Source organism: Eptatretus burgeri, chromosome 15, assembly GCF_056783735.1.
Source record: "Eptatretus burgeri isolate ZD-2024b chromosome 15, Ebu_testis_v1, whole genome shotgun sequence".
NCBI lineage: Eukaryota > Metazoa > Chordata > Myxini > Myxiniformes > Myxinidae > Eptatretus > Eptatretus burgeri.
This window is the reverse complement of record NC_140975.1, coordinates 48,002,252-48,020,482: the sequence shown is the minus strand read 5'-3', so window position 1 is coordinate 48,020,482 and position 18,231 is coordinate 48,002,252. Positions and strand designations below refer to the sequence as shown.

The following is an 18,231-nucleotide window of genomic DNA, read 5'->3' as shown; positions in this document are numbered from 1 at the left end:
TCCTGCCTCCCACCTTTCTCAGCTTCATGCTGTCGAAACCAGGGCATTTCGGATCATCGGCATCTTCTGCATTGAAGCTGAGTCTTTAGGCCTCTCACTCAATCACCGCTGGTTGGTCGGTGGTCTTTCTGTCTTCTACCGTCTCCTCTCCAGCCATGCCCCCTTGCTCTCTCTGCGATTTGTCCCCACCACATTTCCACAGGGCGCTCAAGGTCTGCCAACAACCCCCTTCTGGTAAAACTACCAAAATCAAGAATCACTGCTCACCTTCACTCTTTCATTCCTCTTTTTTCCTGCCTTTGGAATAAACTTCCTCACTCTCTTCTTTCCCATTCTTCCCTCCAGGCTTTCAAAACAGCTGTTCACCACCACCTCTTATCATCCCCCATCCAAATCCTCGATCTTTTCTACCCCCGATAATCCACCCAAGCCCACTTCCTTCAATTCCCCTGCTTTCCTTCCTGAAAGTCTCTGTAATGTCCATCTTCTCTTCCCCATGATCCCCGTCCCATCCCTATCCCTTCCACAGATCTCCTAATGTGTCTGTTCCCCACAGTTTTGTCCCTCCCACTCCCGCCCCTCTTGTCTCATGCCCCCTTGCTGTACGTTGTGTGTTAGCTCTCATACGAGCCTCGACAAGGTATACAAAAAAAAAAACAAAAAAAAAACCGCACCATGGAAAAAATTGAAACTTGGCATCTGGCAACTACCTCTGCATCATGAATGAGTGATTTGACGATGATGTCATCGGTGATGTGGTATCCCGGTCAAAATTAGACATGCAGAATGCTGCATTCGATCAGTATGAAAATGTGTGAGGTTCATCTAGGAATAGATTGCTCGACAGAAAAAAAACATGATGTCATCGGTCATGTGGTTTGGCAACCATATTGTTAAAAAAAAAAAAACAAAGGAAAAAAATCTTCACCAGAACCCCTTCAAAGATCGAAGTGAAACTGCAGATAAATGATCGACTAGCCGTGTTGAATAAAGTTTGATACCTATGACGTCATAGGTCACATGGTCTGGCAGCCATCTTGGATTTGCCCTAAAACCTTCAAAAATCTTCTCCAGATCAGCTGGACAGATTGAGGGGATCCTTAACACACCTATTCACCATACCTTGGGGATACTAAGGTGACAAACAATAATTGATGTCACGTGGTTCAGTGGCCATATTGAATTGAAGTAAAATATCAAATACGTTATGTTTTCTCTGGAACCGCATATCCAATCGAAGCGAAATTTACCAAGTGTCTAAAAATATACCTGCATATAGTGTGGAAGTAGTGGCATCATATATGTGACATCATGTGACATATAGGTCATGTGTTGTGGCAGCCATATTGGATAGAAAAACAAACCTAATCCAATCAAAACGAAACTTCACACTTGTGATCTTCAACCAAATCGTGAGCAGAGTCTAAGATGCTATAGGTCACGTGGTTTGGCAGCCATGTCAGTTTGAAAACTGAAAACTTAAAAAACTTTTTCTCCTAAACCACTTAACAGATCAATGTGATGCATGTTGTGTTACATGGAGCAAGGGCAGTGGATCACAAATGCAAAGTTTCGCTTCGATCGCTATAGCGGTTTCCGAAATATAGTTTTTTAAAAATATTTTCCTTGAAACCAATGTGGCTGCCACACCATGTGACTGATGACATCATTATAAAGTCAAATGTATGCAGCAAGCGCAGTGTATCACTGCAAATAATAGTATTGATCGGTTAGACGGTTTCACATCAATAATTGTTTAACAATATCTTTAAAACCAACGTGGCTGCCACATCATGTGACTGATGAGGTCATTGTTAAATAAAATATTTGCAGCAACAGTCGTGGATCATCAATGCAAGGCCTCCCATCGAAAGGCGAAGCGGTTTCAGAGAAATATATAATTTTTAATATGATCGACTTGGCATGGGAAATATTGTTGAAAATTTCAACATCAGTCACATGGTCTCGCAGCCATGTTGGACAAAAAAACCTTATCCAATCAACGCAGAACTCCAAAGAAGTGATCAGCCACCCATTCTGAATTTCATTTGATGGAGAACGTCGTAGGTCATGTGTTCAATCCGTTTGGTATGAAAATTTTTGAGGGTCATCTGGGGATAAATTGTAATTGGCAAAAAAATTGATGATGTCATCTGTCACGTGGTTCGGCATCCATTTAACATAAAACCTTAAAAAATCATCTTCTCTGTAATGGCTGAACAGATAGAGGCGAAACATTACAGGTATGATCGCCTATCCTTGAGGAACAAAAGGTTTTCCACCTATGACTTCATAGGTCACATGGTTTTGCAGGATTTTTTGAAGAATAAACATTTTTAAATTTTCTTCTCCAGAACAGCTTGACAGATCGAGGGGAAACTTCACTTACATGTTTCCCAAGCCTTGGGGATACCAGGGTGTTCACAAATAATTAATAGGTCACATTGTCTGGCAGCAATATTGGTTTGAACAAAATTATTTTTAAAATCTTTCTCTTGAACCACTTCATCAATCGATGTGAAACATCAGTTATGATCTAGTAGTCATGTGGAATATATGTTTTGATTTTCAACCTGATCGGACGCATGGTCTGGTAGCCAGAATTATTTAATATTTTACAAGTGGGTTCAGGGATTTAAATCAAACTTGGTGCAAGTAGTATAATGATGTAATCATGTGGGCGGAGGCATATCTGCCAACGTCGTGACGTCAAAGATTTTCGTTCTCGTTTGTTTGTTTTTAATACTATTTTATTTGTTTTATTTTTATACCGAGTTGAGGCTCATGGAGAAGCTCAGAACACAAAATGGATGAGAACGTAACAGAACAAAATTAACAGCAGAGGGAGAGGGGGGAAACGCACAACAGCAGGGTTGGGGGACAAAATTGAGAGAGACTTTGAAGATGGATGTAAGGAAGAATGAGGACGAGGGGAGGACACCAGGGTTAGACAGGATAGACACACAGTGTTCGTTTAGTTCATGGAATCCTGGAAAGTCGTGGAATTTCACTGATTGTCATGGAAAATGCTGGAAATTTAGAAGTGTTTTCTGTTTTATCTTCTTTTGTATACATTGTCGAGGCTCATATGAGAGCTAACACACAACACACAGTCAGAGAGCATCAATTTCAGAATAAAACAAATGTGTACGAATGAAGTGCGTTCCCGAGACTCATTCGTAAGTCTTTCGTTCCGTACTCAGAACGCAATTTCCCATTGACACATTGCGAAACTGTAGCTCAGGACAGCTCAACCAATGTTCTCATAGAACAACACCAGCTGTTTCTCTTGCAGTAAAACGATCCATCTCTGCTCAAGCACCCTCTATTTTAGAGATGTTCCCATTTTTCAATCAGAGTTGTGAAATGACAATGCTATTTGTTCAATGTTACTTCACCACGTACAGGTCATTTACGTACACATGCATATGTCCAATAATGAATATCAATGAATACATTCAATATATACCATGAAATGTGTTTAATTTTTGTTTCATTTTTCAGAAGGGCCCACATTCACACTGATTGGCTGACCGGTTCAATCAGTAGCCCAGCTTGAAAGTTGGTCATTCAGTGATTTTGCTTTGTATTGTTCCATCTTAATGTCAAACATGGCCCTTTGATTTTCATCTATGACCAGGTTTTAATATCTGGCCTGCTTTGTTCTTTGCAGGCCTTCTGTATCCAGCCAACCACATTGTCATGTTAACAGTTACCTAATCTGTTATTCAACTAAAGCAGGATAGTGTTCTCCCCCTCTTCCCTTTATAAGGGTTGAGGTCCGATTGCACCGAGCTTCTGCCCTACTTTGAGTACGATACTCCTCCACCTCTCTCTGTCCTCAGCCAACCCCCTCCACTCTCCAACCACCTTATGGATATCCCTCCTCACGCAATACCTCCATCTCAACCGCAGTCTACCTCTTTTCCTCATACCTCGCCACCTCAATCTATTCACTCTCTTTGCCATTCTCTCTTCCCCCATCCGCACCAAGTGTCCAGCCCATCTCAACTAGCATTTCACCAAATAACCATCAAGCTCATCTGCACACCAATCTCCTCCCTCAGTTTATCCATCCTCCTTCTATCCACCCTTTTCACTCCTGCAATCCACCTGACCCAGTTCTCTCAAACCTGCAGCCTCTGTTGTTTCTCTGTGAGTGCCACCATCTCCAGGCCGTAAAGGTAGGTCGGCATAACACACGACATGAGAACCTTCCCTTTACATAACATGGTTGCTCCAGCTCGCCGTTGCTTCTTTCCTGGTTCAACAGCTCTTTGAAATATCCTTCCCACACCTTAACTACTGCCCCCTCTGTCAATGGCCTCCCGCCACCATCCTTAATGACTGCCCCACCAATTTATATGTCATCTTCCTCCCACCATCCTTGTCCAACTTGTTGTACACCACCTCTTCCATAACATTCCTCATCTTATCCAGAGCTCTCCTTGCTGCTTTCTTCTTCTGCCCATACAGGTGCAGCAACCCCACATCTGGCTTCCTCCCACTATCCTTGATATGCTCTATCCTCTTTCAAACCTCCTCCTTTTCACCAACTGCCTTTGCTACCTACTCCGTCCACTCTACCTGGTTTCTATCCCTAAACGATGCACCATTTCCTGACGTCCTTCCACACAAAACTTCTGCAATTCCTTTAAATGCCTCTCCATACTTCTTCCACTCCCCCTCCAAACATTCTGCTCAGTTGCTCATACCCAGCCCTCAACCCTTCCTTGTACTCTGAGGATGTTTCCATTACACTTACCCCACCAAATAATTTTCTGACCCCTGCTCTTAACCTCCCCCCTTTTCTTCATCCGTACTACTAGTCCTCTTTCCCCACCCAAATTTACCAACACATTCCTCTTCACACAGCTCCACTACTCTCACGTGTGCGTAAAAGTCCCCTGCAATGGACAGCATCACCTCCAGCTCAGCCATTCCCATCATCCTCTCCATTGTGTGCCTGAATTCCTCCTTCTCTGCCTCAGTCCTTCCTGTTTGTGGCCCATATACTGACAAAGCACAAACCAGTTGCCTCTGTATCACTACCCATTCCATAACTATCCATCTCTCCCATCTTTCCATTCTGACCACCTGCCTGCTAATCTCTTCCGATACTGTTACTCCCACGCCATTACTCCTTCCATACCCACCCGCATGCAACAGCTCGTAGCCTCCTACCAACCTCTTTGCCCTGTCCCCTTTCCATCTTATCTCCTTTACGCACAACACTTCAAAACTCCTTCTCTGCATCATCTCCACTATTTGACCCCTCTTCCCCCCCCCCTCCCCAATTGATCCCACATTCAAACTACCTAGCCGGACCTCGCTTCTTAACTGCTGCCCGTCTGACAAAGCTCATACCATCTTGGATAATTTGGGACGTTCAGGTCATCAATCAGCAGTGCTACCCTTGCTAACCTGTTGGACCTCCCACTCCGGCTTCTTGTCCCCATCCTGTGCGTACGCACGCACACACACACACACACACACACACACACACACACACACACACACACACACACACACATATACACACACACACACACGCACACACCTTTCACCACTCATCATGGAATTTCTGATACCTAAAAGGTACGAACCCTGACACAGAAGCAAACGCTCAGGAAGGAAAACAGGAAAGTTGGAAAGATGGGCTTGGGGAGCATTAACAAGGGTAGAAAGGATCATGGTTTTGAATGGGGAATCATCTGAGATGGTGGTGAACAGCTGTCTTGGAAACCTGGAGGGAAGAATGAGAATGAAGAGAAAGTGAAAGTATATTCCACAGGTGGGAGAAAAGAGGAACGAAGGTGTGTGTGTGGAGGTGTGCAGTCATTCTGAATTTTGGGAATTCCACCAGAAGGGGTTTGGTGGTGGAACTTGAGTAGATGTGCAGAAAGTTGATGTGCAGAAAGTTGGGGGGAGGGGGACAAAGCATGGAAAGTGCTGGGGATGCAAGATAAGAAAGGAGGTGGTAGAAGACAGACACTGACCTATATGTGTTGTGAAGGTGATATGTCCAAAGACATAGCGTTATCACGGGAGATTCCAATTATTTTGAAGGCCTTGGTTTCCATGGTGTCGAGCTGAGCAAGGTGTGAGGCAGGGGTGCAGCCCTAAAGGGAGACGAGTACTCCAAGTTTCAGAAGAAGGTGTTGTAGGTGGATAGAGTTCATGTGTGAAAGGAATGACTGCACAATGGAGGATGCCCAATAGGCGATTGGCTTTGGAGGCCAACTTAGATGTGTGGTTTTTCCAAGAAAGATCATAGCTGATGGCAAGACCCAAAGTTTGAGTGATTTAACTTCTTCAAGAGGATTATTAAGAAAGAACATGTGGGGAGGGAGAAGGTCCTTTCAGAGAGAGATCATGAATGTGTTGCATTTCTCATGTTTTAAAGATGTATTCCAAGTGTTTGACCAGCTTGTGATTTTTATGAAAGTTTGCAGAGAAGTAAGAGGCTGCTGCCTGCACATCTGAAGGATGAGGGATGTTACGACAGAGGATAGCATCATCAAAGAGATAAAGAGGATTTTCCAGGAAGTGGGAGAGATTATTGATAATTATTGGGAATAGTACTGGGTGCAGAACATGGCCTTGGGGCATTCCAGCTTTGACGGGGAGAGGAAATTAAAGGATTCCGTTGAGAGCCACATGTTGACTATGAGAGTAGAGGATGTCAGTAAGCCATGTGTGGAGTTGGCCTTGGATGCCACAGGCAGAATGTTTGGAGAGTGAGGCAGGATGCCAGACTGTATTGAATGCTTGAGAGAGTTGGCAGTTGTCTGTCTATATGTGTGTGCATGATTTGTGTGTGAGCCTTTGTCCATGTCGAAAATGGTTTATATGTTTATGGCATTCCCATTTGTTTAACATTGCTGGCGTTTGATGTGAAGTTGTCTTCATCATCTCTATTTCCTCTGCCTATGCAGGCTGCCTCCTGTGTTCATGGAAGATAGCCAATATTGCACCACCCAAAAACGATTGACTAAAGACTAATCTCATAAATTACAAAACCACTTGGGTTCCTCCCATCATCATCAAAGTGACTGACTTCATAATTGCAAGTCTAAAGGCGTAGCCACTCACATACTGTACAAAAACAATCGGTTCATCTTTCTCCCTGGGCCATTCAACGCCCCTGGTAATGCAACATCGAATGAGTGCCATCAACTACAAACAGAAGGTTTCTCTTTTGCAAATCTCCCAGATCGTTCATACAGTAATGCAACATTTAAAAGCTTTTGAAAAACTCATGAGTTTGGAAACTAAAGTGGTAATTCAGTAATATGCTTTCTTTACACCATCTGTACTTGACTGCCAAAGCTGTGATACCATTTTTACTCATTCTTACAATTCGGAATGCTGGTGTCATATCAACCTATAGTTTCTGGATTTCGAAACTCCTGGAAGTCGTTTGCGTTGCTGCAGTTGGGACAACAGCCTTTAGTTCACCCTCATTTTTTTCAGGATTTTTGCACTCGTGATGCAGTTGCACTTTAAATCAAAGTTTTGGTGTCTTGTGTAACTCTGGCCTACCTTTCCGGTGTGGTGACGGTGACGCTGACAGAGGAAGATAACAACAGAGGCTGCAGGTCTTCGAGTACAACTGGGTGTGGAGGGATTGCGTGAGTGCAGAGAGGGTGGATAGAAGGATTGATGAACTGAGGGATTGGATTGATGTGCAGATGAGATTCATGGGGAGATTGCTAAAATTCCGGCTGAGGTTAGCTGGACACTTGGTGCCGCTGGAGGGAAAGAGCATGGCAAAGAAAGTGGATAGGCTGAGGAGGCGAGGTAGGAGGACAAAGAGGTTGACTGTGGTTGAGATGGGAAGATCATGTGAGAAGGTATATTAATATGGCGGGGGTGGTTGGAGAGTGGAGACAGTTGGCTGATGACAAGGGCAAGTATAGGATTATCATGGTCAAGATAGGGCAGAAGGATGGTACCATTCGGCCTCATGCCTTATAAATGGAAGAGAGGAAGAAGATGCAATCCTATTCTTGCAGAGCAATCATTTGGGCACCTATGTTCCAGCAGTCAAACTAAACCTCTCGGTGTATGGGTGGTGGGGGAGGGGGGGTGCTGTTTACTTAACACCGTTTAGTATATCGATGCAAGAGAGACGACATGGTAGGTTGGCCCCAGAAGTTTCACAAACCAATTTTATAATTTCCCGATGGTATGCCATTATGGTTAAAGACGAGCAATAATAATTTGAATATGTAATAAATTTCTATTAAAATGACAAATAACTATCCCCAATTTTCAAGTATTTCATGCAAATTTTCGCCCTACCTTTCCACCGACTTGCAGGCACAAACAATGGCAGATTTGAAACGATTTCTGGGAAGTGGACAAAAACACAAAGCTAATTGTTAAATCCTATTTGATGATCATTATAAATGAAAGAACGAACATCTGCATTGCCTTCAGAAAGTATTCACACCCCTCAACTTTTGTCACATTTTGTTGTGCTACAACCTAAATTTAAAATTTATTAAACTAAGAAAAATTTCACCGATCTACACAAAATTCCCCATTAATGACAAAGTGAAAAAATGTTTTTTACAAATGTTAACAAATTAATTAAAAATGAAAATTTGAAATGTCTGGCGTCAATAAGTCGTCAACCCCTTGAGTAAATACTCTGTAGAAGTGCCTTTTGCAGTGATTACAGCTTTGAGTCTTTTTGGGTATGTCTGTATCAGCTTTGCACATCAAGATTTGGAGATTTTCTCCCATTTCTTCCTTGCATATTTGCTCAAGCTCTGTCAAGTTGGATGGAGAGCATCAATGAACAGCAATCTTGAAGTCTTTCCACAGATTTTCAATGGAATGCAAGTCTGGGCTTTGGATGGGCCACTCAAAGACTTCACATTCTTGTTCTGAAGCCTTTCCAATGTTGCTTTGGCTGTATGGTTGGGGTAGTTGTCCTGTTGGAACGTAAATCTTCACCACAGTCTCAGGTGTTTTGCACTCTGAAGCAGGTTCTCCTCAAGTGTTTGCCTGTATTTGGCTCCATTTATTGTTCCCTCTATCCTCACAAGTCTCCCAGTCTCTGCCGATGAAAAGCGTCCCCATAGCATGATACTGCCACCACCATGCCTCATGGTAGGGATGGTGTTCGATGGGTGATTAGCTGCGCTCAGTCTCCGCCAGATTTAGTGCTTTGCATTCAGGCCAAAGATTTCAATTTTCATCTCATCAGACCGCAGAATATTTCACCTCGTGCTCTCAGTCTTTCACGTGCTTTTTTGAAGAAAAAAAACATGTCTGTCATGTGCCTTTTTCTCAGGAGTGGTTTCCGTCTGGCCACTCTCCCATAAAGCCTACATTTGTGAAATGCTGCAGATATTGTTGTCCTTCCAGCAGGTTCCCCCATCTCAGCCAAGGAACTCTGCAGGTCTGTCAGTCGTCATTGGGTCCTTGGTCACCTCCCTGACCAAGGTCCTTCTTGCCCAGTTGCTCAGTTTGCTTCAGATGGCCAGCTCTAGGAAGAGTCTGGATAGTTCCATGTTCTTTCCATTTCCTCATGATGGAGCTCACTGTGCTCTTGGGAACTTTCAATTCTAGAAATTGTTTAATACCCTTCCCCAGATCTCTGCCTCCTCACAATTCTATCTTGGAATTCTATGGACAGTTCCTTGGAATTCATGGTAGAGTTTCCACTCTGTCTCTCACCTGATTACCATCTCCTTTCACCCCTAACTACCACTTCAGCTCGAACTAGTTGTTTCATGATATGCAATATACATACATACATACATACATACATACATACATACATATATACATATATACATACATACATACGAGGTCCATCTAACAAGTAACGGGACTGACTTCACAGAAATTTTATTCCAAAAAATATATTAAAATCACAGCTTGTCCCCTTCAAAATAGTTTCCCTCAATTCTCACACACTTGTCCATCCTCTTCTTCCACGCTTCGATGTCCCCCCAGAAGGCTTCTTCTGTAATCCTCCGGAGCTCTGTCATCACGGCCCTTTTAATGGCCTCCACATCAGGAAATCTGGTCCCCTTGATCACCCCCTTTATCTTGGGGAATAGGAAAAAAATCACAAGGGGCCAAGTCTGGCGAATACGGGGGTTGCTCCAGAGTTGGCACGTTCCTCTCCGCCAGAAACTGTCGGATGCTCGGGGCACTGCGAGTGGGGGCGTTGTCATGGTGGAGCATCCAGGCATTGTTCTCCCACAGATCCCTCCTCTTGTCCCAGACTGATCTCATGAGGCACCGGAGGATCTCCTTGTACACGTATTGATTCACTGTTTGACCCTGTGGTAGAAACTTGAAGTGGACGATGCCCTTGATGTCAAAAAACACGATGAGCATCACCTTGACCTTCGACTTCGACATCCTTGTTTCTTTGGTCTTGGTGATGCCGGACTTTTCCACTGATGACTCTGCCGTTTGGTCTCGGGATCGTATTCGAATATCCACGATTCATCGCCAGTAATGACTCTCCCGAGCAGGTCTGGATCGTCCTCGAGACGCTCGATAATGTCTTGACAGACAGTGACTCTTTGCTGTTTCTGGTCCTCGGACAACAGCTTGGGGACCATCTTTGCACACACCTTGCGCATTTTGACATTTTCAGTGATGATGCTCCAGACAGTGTCCTTGTTGATGGAAAGTTCCTCAGCAATCATCCGCACCATGAGTTGACGATCTGCGCGCACCATCTGCTTAACACGCTCGATGTTGTCCGCCGTTCTGCTCGTTGAAGGTCTTCCAGACCGTGGATCGTCTTCAACCTCCTCCCGTCCCTCTCTAAACCTCTTGTGCCATTCAAATGCACGTGTACGTGACATCGTTTCTTCCCTGTGGACTTGCTTCAGCATTGCGAAGGATTCTGAAGGTGTTTTGCCAAGCTTGGCTCGAAACTTCAGATTGGCTCTCTGCTCACGACTCAGACAAGACAACGTGTAAAGCACGACCTGTAAAAAAAATCACACAATGAGCGCAGTCAACCATCACCAATCATCTTTGTTGCTGGAATGTTGCGAAAGACTGTGACGCAACCCGTTCATTCAAATTGTGTAAGTGGAGCATACAGCAGGCTCAGTCCCGTTACTTTTCAGACGGACCTTGTACATACATACATACATACGTACATACATATACACACACAGTATAAATATGTGGTGCTGTTCTGTTCTCATTGCTCATATTTGTTCATTACTATTCCAGGCACTCGTTTGTGGAGAACAATCTGATCTTCAAGATGGGGCCAGTGGATAAGAGAAAGGTGGGGTGTGCTTTGATCTTTATCTACTTTGCTTAAATGTGCCAATTTAGCGCTTCATTGCTGTCTTAAGTAATGTATAATTGCCTCAACTACCGAAGGTGGACGGAGGTTATGTTTGCACCTCTGTCTGTCTCTCTTTGTGAGCAGAATATCTCAAAAAGTTATGGACGGATTCGGACGGCATTTGGTGGACAGGTTGGGTGTGCGATAAGGATGAATTGATTCGATTTTGGTGAAGGTCCGGATCCAGATACATGAATATATTTTAAAATGATTTTTCACAGTTGAGAGATGGGTCCAAAAACAACATATGGCATGATTTCTTAAACAGTTGTGGAAGCATTTGAATAAAACTTGATGGATGAGTTGGGGAGGTGACAAGAATAAGCCGATGAGATTTTGGTTCAGGTCCTGATGTAGATCCGGCCCATCAGTGGGTTACAAAACATAAACTGTTCAACCTTGCAAAGGTATGCGCTCCACCCAGTGCCGTTCTAGTTTTCACCTGTTTCTCTTTTCAGCCTTTTGTAGAACAGTGCTATTCCCCACTAATAATGGACACTTTATTGATACCTCCTCGTGGTGGACATAGATTGTATTAATTTTTTCTCTCTGAGAGACCACCATGTGTCAAGGTAAGGTCGGAATTTGGTGATTAGTCCTTGTTCTTGTGTACAAAATGTGGGATTGCAACAGGTTGGTATGTAAACCTGAGGCTTTTATTATTTCTTGAAGATTATTTAAACTTGAAGAAAAGTCTGAGTTTAAACGGAGAGAATTAATACGTCTGCTTATTAAAGTTTTTTTTATACTTTGTATTGTAATAGTAAGAATAACCGCACTGTGGTCACAACCTGTGACACAAAATATATACATTTCACCTCCTCTGTCCATTTGACTCCCTCATCCTTGCTCATGTCCCACGTGTCTGTGTGGTGAAAGTTGGGTCGAAGAATAAAAAATATCATTACCCATGGCTCAGAGTACATTCTCTAATCTGTCTCATTAACCTTGTGCCGTGTCTGTCCCGTGTTCCCATGTGAATGAATAAGGTTAGAGCCATGTCTGTCCCATGTTCCCATGTGAATGAATAAGGTTAGAGCCGTGTCTGTCCCATTTTCCCATGTGAATGAATAAGGTTAGAGCCATGTCTGTCCCATGCTCCCATGTGAATGAATAAGGTTAGATAGAGCTGTGTCTGTCCTGTGTTCCCATGTGAATGAATAAGATTAGATAGAGCTGTGTCTGTCCCGTGTTCCCATGTGAATGAATAAGGTTAGATAGAGCCGTGTCTGTCCCATGTTCCCATGTGAATGAATAAGGTTAGATAGAGCCGTGTCTGTCCCATGTCCCCATGTGAATGAATAAGGTTAGATAGAGCCATGTCTGTCCCGTGTTCCCATGTGAATGAATAAGGTTAGATAGAGCCGTGTCTGTCCCATGTTCCCATGTGAATGAATAAGATTAGATAGAGCTGTGTCTGTCCTGTGTTCCCATGTGAATGAATAAGGTTAGATAGAGCCGTGTCTGTCCCGTGTTCCCATGTGAATGAATAAGGTTAGATAGAGCCGTGTCTGTCCCGTGTTCCCATGTGAATGAATAAGGTTAGATAGAGCCATGTCTGTCCCGTGTTCCCATGTGAATGAATAAGGTTAGATAGAGCCGTGTCTGTCCCGTGTTCCCATGTGAATGAATAAGGTTAGATAGAGCCATGTCTGTCCCGTGTTCCCATGTGAATGAATAAGGTTAGATAGAGCCGTGTCTGTCCCATGTTCCCATGTGAATGAATAAGATTAGATAGAGCTGTGTCTGTCCTGTGTTCCCATGTGAATGAATAAGGTTAGATAGAGCCGTGTCTGTCCCGTGTTCCCATGTGAATGAATAAGGTTAGATAGAGCCGTGTCTGTCCCGTGTTCCCATGTGAATGAATAAGGTTAGATAGAGCCATGTTTGTCCCGTGTTCCCATGTGAATGAATAAGGTTAGATAGATAAGATTCATCATGATTCTGAGCAGGGGATTTACTGTTTTATCTGTTACCTCAGTTTTGGTGTGTGTGCGTGCGTGCGTCCGTCCGTCCACCCCTCTCTTCCACCCTTCTGCTCTGTGTTGTAATAAATCTTATGTTCATAAAAACCTGTACCTGGTCGTTTGAGGTATGAGAGCTCCATTAAGCACGAATGAATTGGCTTTAAAAATCCTGTAACGGGCCCATTGGGAAACATGCATTCAAAGCATTCTTAAAAGATGAACGGAGCAATTGGGAAACACCTTTACAATTATTCGACATACTGCGCTATTCAAAGGTGAACTCAACACCTCTTATCCAGTCAACCTCTGCCACAGTTATATCAGAACGAGCTGATTCGTCACACGGTCACGGATTGTTTAACCCCAATGTGGGGCCATTCAAAAACTGCGTAACGCTCTTTTTTTTTCATAATTTTGTGTTCTGCCATATCATGCGTTCTGACGGGCTTGATTAAACCTTCCTAATATTTGACATATGGTTATATTTTTGGCGGTCTCACATAACACTCGACCCAAACAAAGCCAATGGAAATCTGATGCAACAAACCCAGACGGTGTATCATTAGCAGAGGCCTATAGGCTTAATGTGTTAGTCCCACCAGAAAACTAGGATGGAGGATGTATCATTTTTGTCTCGGTGATATGGTGGGTGGATTCAAGCAACCGATGTGGATGTAGTCCAGCAGCTGTCCGACCAATGGTGCACATTTCAAAAGTCGACACCCAACAAGAACCCCAACAGCAGCGACGCTAAGCTCTTGCAGACCTGCGACTTGTCGCAGATAAAAATACAATCGGTTAACATCGATGAAACTTGATGATGACAAGCTTTAAGTCTAATGACAGATGGTTACATACTTGTACAGCAGTCATCCAATGAATATCATGCAACTGCCCTTGGAGCTTGAACCTTTTTTCTTTCTTTTTTTTTTTTTAAATCTTACTTGGGTTTCATATATTTATTACATATGCACATTGGTGCAATGGAAATTGGAGAAAATTTTATTTTTGAAAGGAAGAGAAGTGACAAGGATATCGGTAAAAGGTGAGCGTAGGGAAGTGCAGCACGGTAGAGTGAAAGGACTTGACATTGGCAGGAGATGGGAATACCAATTCTATTCTTGTGGAGCCAAAACTGTGCAAGCCTGGTAGTTCATAAATATAAATTTCCAATACAATTTCAGTGGTTAATTATAGTTCTTCTTTTTCTTTTGTATGCAGCACAAGGCTGTGGGGTAGCATCATTTTCTGGGAGTGTGGCTGTGCTGCTGATGCAATGCCCTCTGCTAGTTAGGTGAATCATTTGTAATTTATCCATGGTGCCAGCGATAGCTCGCCTACTCTTCAGGAAGGACACCGTGGGATCTTTAACGTCCACCAGCTAATGCCAGCAGATGTGATGCTAGTTTAACGTCCATCCAAGAGGCGGCGCACACATTGATCAATCACCCTGCCTATGAAACACCAAGATGACAGTTTATACCTCTGTGAGGATTCAAACCAAGGCTAGGCAGCTTCGAGCCGAGTGTGCGTACCTCCAAGCCATTCTGCAAGCTCTTTTGTTAATGCACGAGTGTGCTTTTGATGCAGTTTGCTACATTAATTTTCAATGTTCATCGTAAAATTGTGACTTTTCAAGTTTCAATTGTGACAACGCTCATATTCCAAGTTGTGCTCCTTAATTCATGCATCAGTAAGAAAGGGACTCTTGCGTATTTATTTGTTGGTCAAAATGGAAAGCTTTGTCATTTCTAAGAATGGAAAGGGGGTAACATAATTCATCATCTCTTTACTTCATTATTTGCATTATCAAATTATTGAAACAGCTAAACGTCTTCTTTTTTGTTTACAAGACGAAGGATTATGGAAGCGCCAGGACACAGAACAGAACAGAACTCCGTATGACATAGGGAAGCACACCAACAGCAGAGTAGAGGGACACTTTGAGGAAGGATGAGAGTAAGGCGAGTGAAGAACATCGTGGATGAGCAAGTGGGATACAAACTCAAACACAGCAAGAAGAAACCTGAAAGAAGAGGAAGGGAAAACTGGGGATGACTCAGCAATGGAATAAAAACCAGAGTGGTGTCAAAGCCACCCAATGCTCGCCTGTTTATACATTTATCGTTTTTAAAAGACTAGTCTAATTTTTATAATATTATTTTTTATAAAGCATTGCAGTGAAGTCTGATCCAAATAATTTTAAAGCAATAAATGTATTTGTATAATGTAATCAGTAAAAAATAGTGTGGTAGATAAAAACATTTGAAAGGAAATAACTTGCACCAAAAACTTTAACATTTTCACGCTCACGCCGGGGGTATCACTATAGCTCTCTTTTCTTCGAACAGGCGAGCTAATAATATACCCCAAAGGAACCTCCATGCCAAATATCAGCATCCTAGTACACATATTAAATGAATGGCAAGCTTCTAAATAACTTGCACCAAAAACTTTAACATTTTCATGCTGACGCTCATGCCGGGGGTATCGCTATAGCTCTCTGTTCTTCAAATAGGCGAGCTAAAACTGGAAAGGAGGGTGGAGGAAGCAGGGAATTTGGTCGAGCCATTTTGAAGCCATAGAGGGAAGGACGGGACTGAACAGACTGAGGAAGTTTGTTCCATAGATGAGAAAAAAAGAGGAACAAATGAGTGGAGGTGAGCAGTGAACCTGGATTTTGGGAGTTTTAGCAGATGAGCGATACTGGCAAAGTGTGTGTGCGTGTGTATGTACCCTTGAGGAAACCCTGCAGGGCAGGGGAGCATTGGGGGGGGGGGAGAAGAGAGGACAGCACAGCACAGAAATGGCAGAGGATGCAAGACCAGAAAGGAGGCGGTACAAGACAGAGGTCACCACACTGTCTGCAATGCGAGGGTAACAGGCCCAGAGACTCGGCTTCATTGTGGGAAATCTGTTTTCACGGAATCAAGAAGTGCAAGGTGTGAAGCAGGGGCGCCAGCCCAAAGGAGAGAGCAGTACCCCCATTGACCTTTGGATGAAGGTCTAGTACACTGTTGGAATTTTCGACTTGCCAAAGAAAAACTTGGGACAATGGAGGTTGCCCAATCAGCCAACTCTGATGTATGGTTTCCCCAAGAGAGATGGTATGGTGACTGATGGTGAGGCCTAATGGTTTGAGTGACTGAACTTCAAGTGCTTTATCGACGAAGTAGATGAGAGTGTTCGACAGACAATTCTTTAGTAAAGACTGAGTGAGGGTGTGAGATTTGCCAGGGGTGAAAGATTTATTCCAAGTGTTGGATTATCTGCGGGAGATTTTGATGTCATCACTGACATTTAATCACCTTTGATTTGGTAAAGACGTGATCGTTACTTGTTTTTAGGTTGAATCAGGGCAGCAAACACTTAGTCGTTTTTTCCATGTCACTTTCTTTTAATAAAAAGTAACTCAAGTCGTTAAAAATGGCAGAAAATTACCAAAAACCGATCCATTTGCTTGGTGAAAGCTGCTTTGATTAATACTAAAAGGAAAGACCATAAATCATTATGTTGTCGCTTATCTTCCCTTCACACACCATGGCAAATTGTCACTCGTGAGCCAGCTGCTTGCAAAACCAACAATCACCAACTCCAAATGTCAGGTTTCAGACATCAAAATGATTCTAAACGAACATATAATTCAAATGATCTTTATAATAATACACTTGTCTGTCTGTCTGTCTGTCTGTCTGTCTGTCTCTGTCCATCACATATCGAGAGATGACCGAATCTCACGCGATTGTTAATTAAACGCCGTTTAGTCGTTATTTAATTTTATCCGAATCTTCATTTAAATTTGTAATTTAACCTCTTAATGTTGATAATGCCCTCTTGTTTTGAAGAACAAGAAGAAAGGGGAAGGGGAAGACAGAGTAGGGGTGGGGGTCAGAGACAGGATAGAGAGGTGGGTTGAGGCCTTGGTAAGGAGGGGGGGTGGTCGCTTGGTGTTGGCTTAATGGCTAGAGTGGTGGGCTTGGGATCATCGGATCCTGAGTTCAAATACTGCTTGGCTCTTGATACCAGGTGGGGTTGACTCAGCTTGTCATCCTTCCGAGGTCGGCAAAAGTGAGTGCCAGCTTACTGGTATCCTGTGTCGGAGTGGCGACCCATCCAGGATTATGCTCAATAGCCAAGGAGACTGCTTCGGCAGCACCAACGCTCTGTGCAGAGTATGGTCCCAATGGATGGATGGATGGATAGATGGATTGGGGGGGGGTGGGGTGGTTGAGGACTTTGAGTGAGGAGGGGACTGAAGCCTTGAGGTTGAGGATGGGGTGTTGAGGGTTTGGGGGTGGGTGGGGGGTTGATTTAATCAAGTAACTATTCTTTGCATAATATTGTTGCAGTTCAATTTTACATCATCAGGTACCTGTGAGTATAGTAATAGCGTAAGCATATTTCTGACATCATTTTAGTGATGTTATGGCAGCCAATCATTTTTGTTTCAGCCCAATCGATGTTGCAGGCATGATGAATGGCATGACCTGTATAATTTATAGTCATTTGTTGGAGACAGCTTAGATTTCTCCCAGATCATTGTAATCGACGAATTGCATTTTGATTGACTGTTGGGATATTTTCCCTCATGATACTGCAAAGTGAAATAGAATATGACAAGCATATCTATTAGTTTTCATTTGATTTGAACTATGTAAAGAACAAGCTGGTTGTGATTGTTTAATTTTGAGTGAAAAACGTCAAATACCTTACCACGGATTGATTCCTTTCCTAGGGCTTGTTTGCTCGGCGGCGCCAGCTTCTGCTCACCGAAGGACCACACCTTTATTATGTTGATCCCGTAAACAAGATTCTCAAGGGCGAGATCCCGTGGTCTCCTGAGCTTCGGCCAGAGGCTAAGAACTTTAAGACATTCTTTGTACACACGGTAAGGCAATGCAAGGTGTGTGAGTCTTTTGA

General features: G+C 43.3%; 1 protein-coding gene across 2 annotated transcripts in view; it reads left to right on the top strand.

The window, feature by feature from the left end:
- Positions 1-18,231, top strand: part of PDPK1 (3-phosphoinositide dependent protein kinase 1) — a 125,858-nt gene that overhangs the window by 94,309 nt on the left and 13,318 nt on the right. For both annotated transcript variants that reach the window (XM_085858463.1, XM_085858462.1), the window contains 2 exons: positions 11,224-11,281; positions 18,047-18,199. In XM_085858463.1, coding sequence (XP_085714589.1) covers positions 11,224-11,281; positions 18,047-18,199 — 211 coding nt within the window. The remainder of the gene's footprint in view (positions 1-11,223; positions 11,282-18,046; positions 18,200-18,231) is intronic.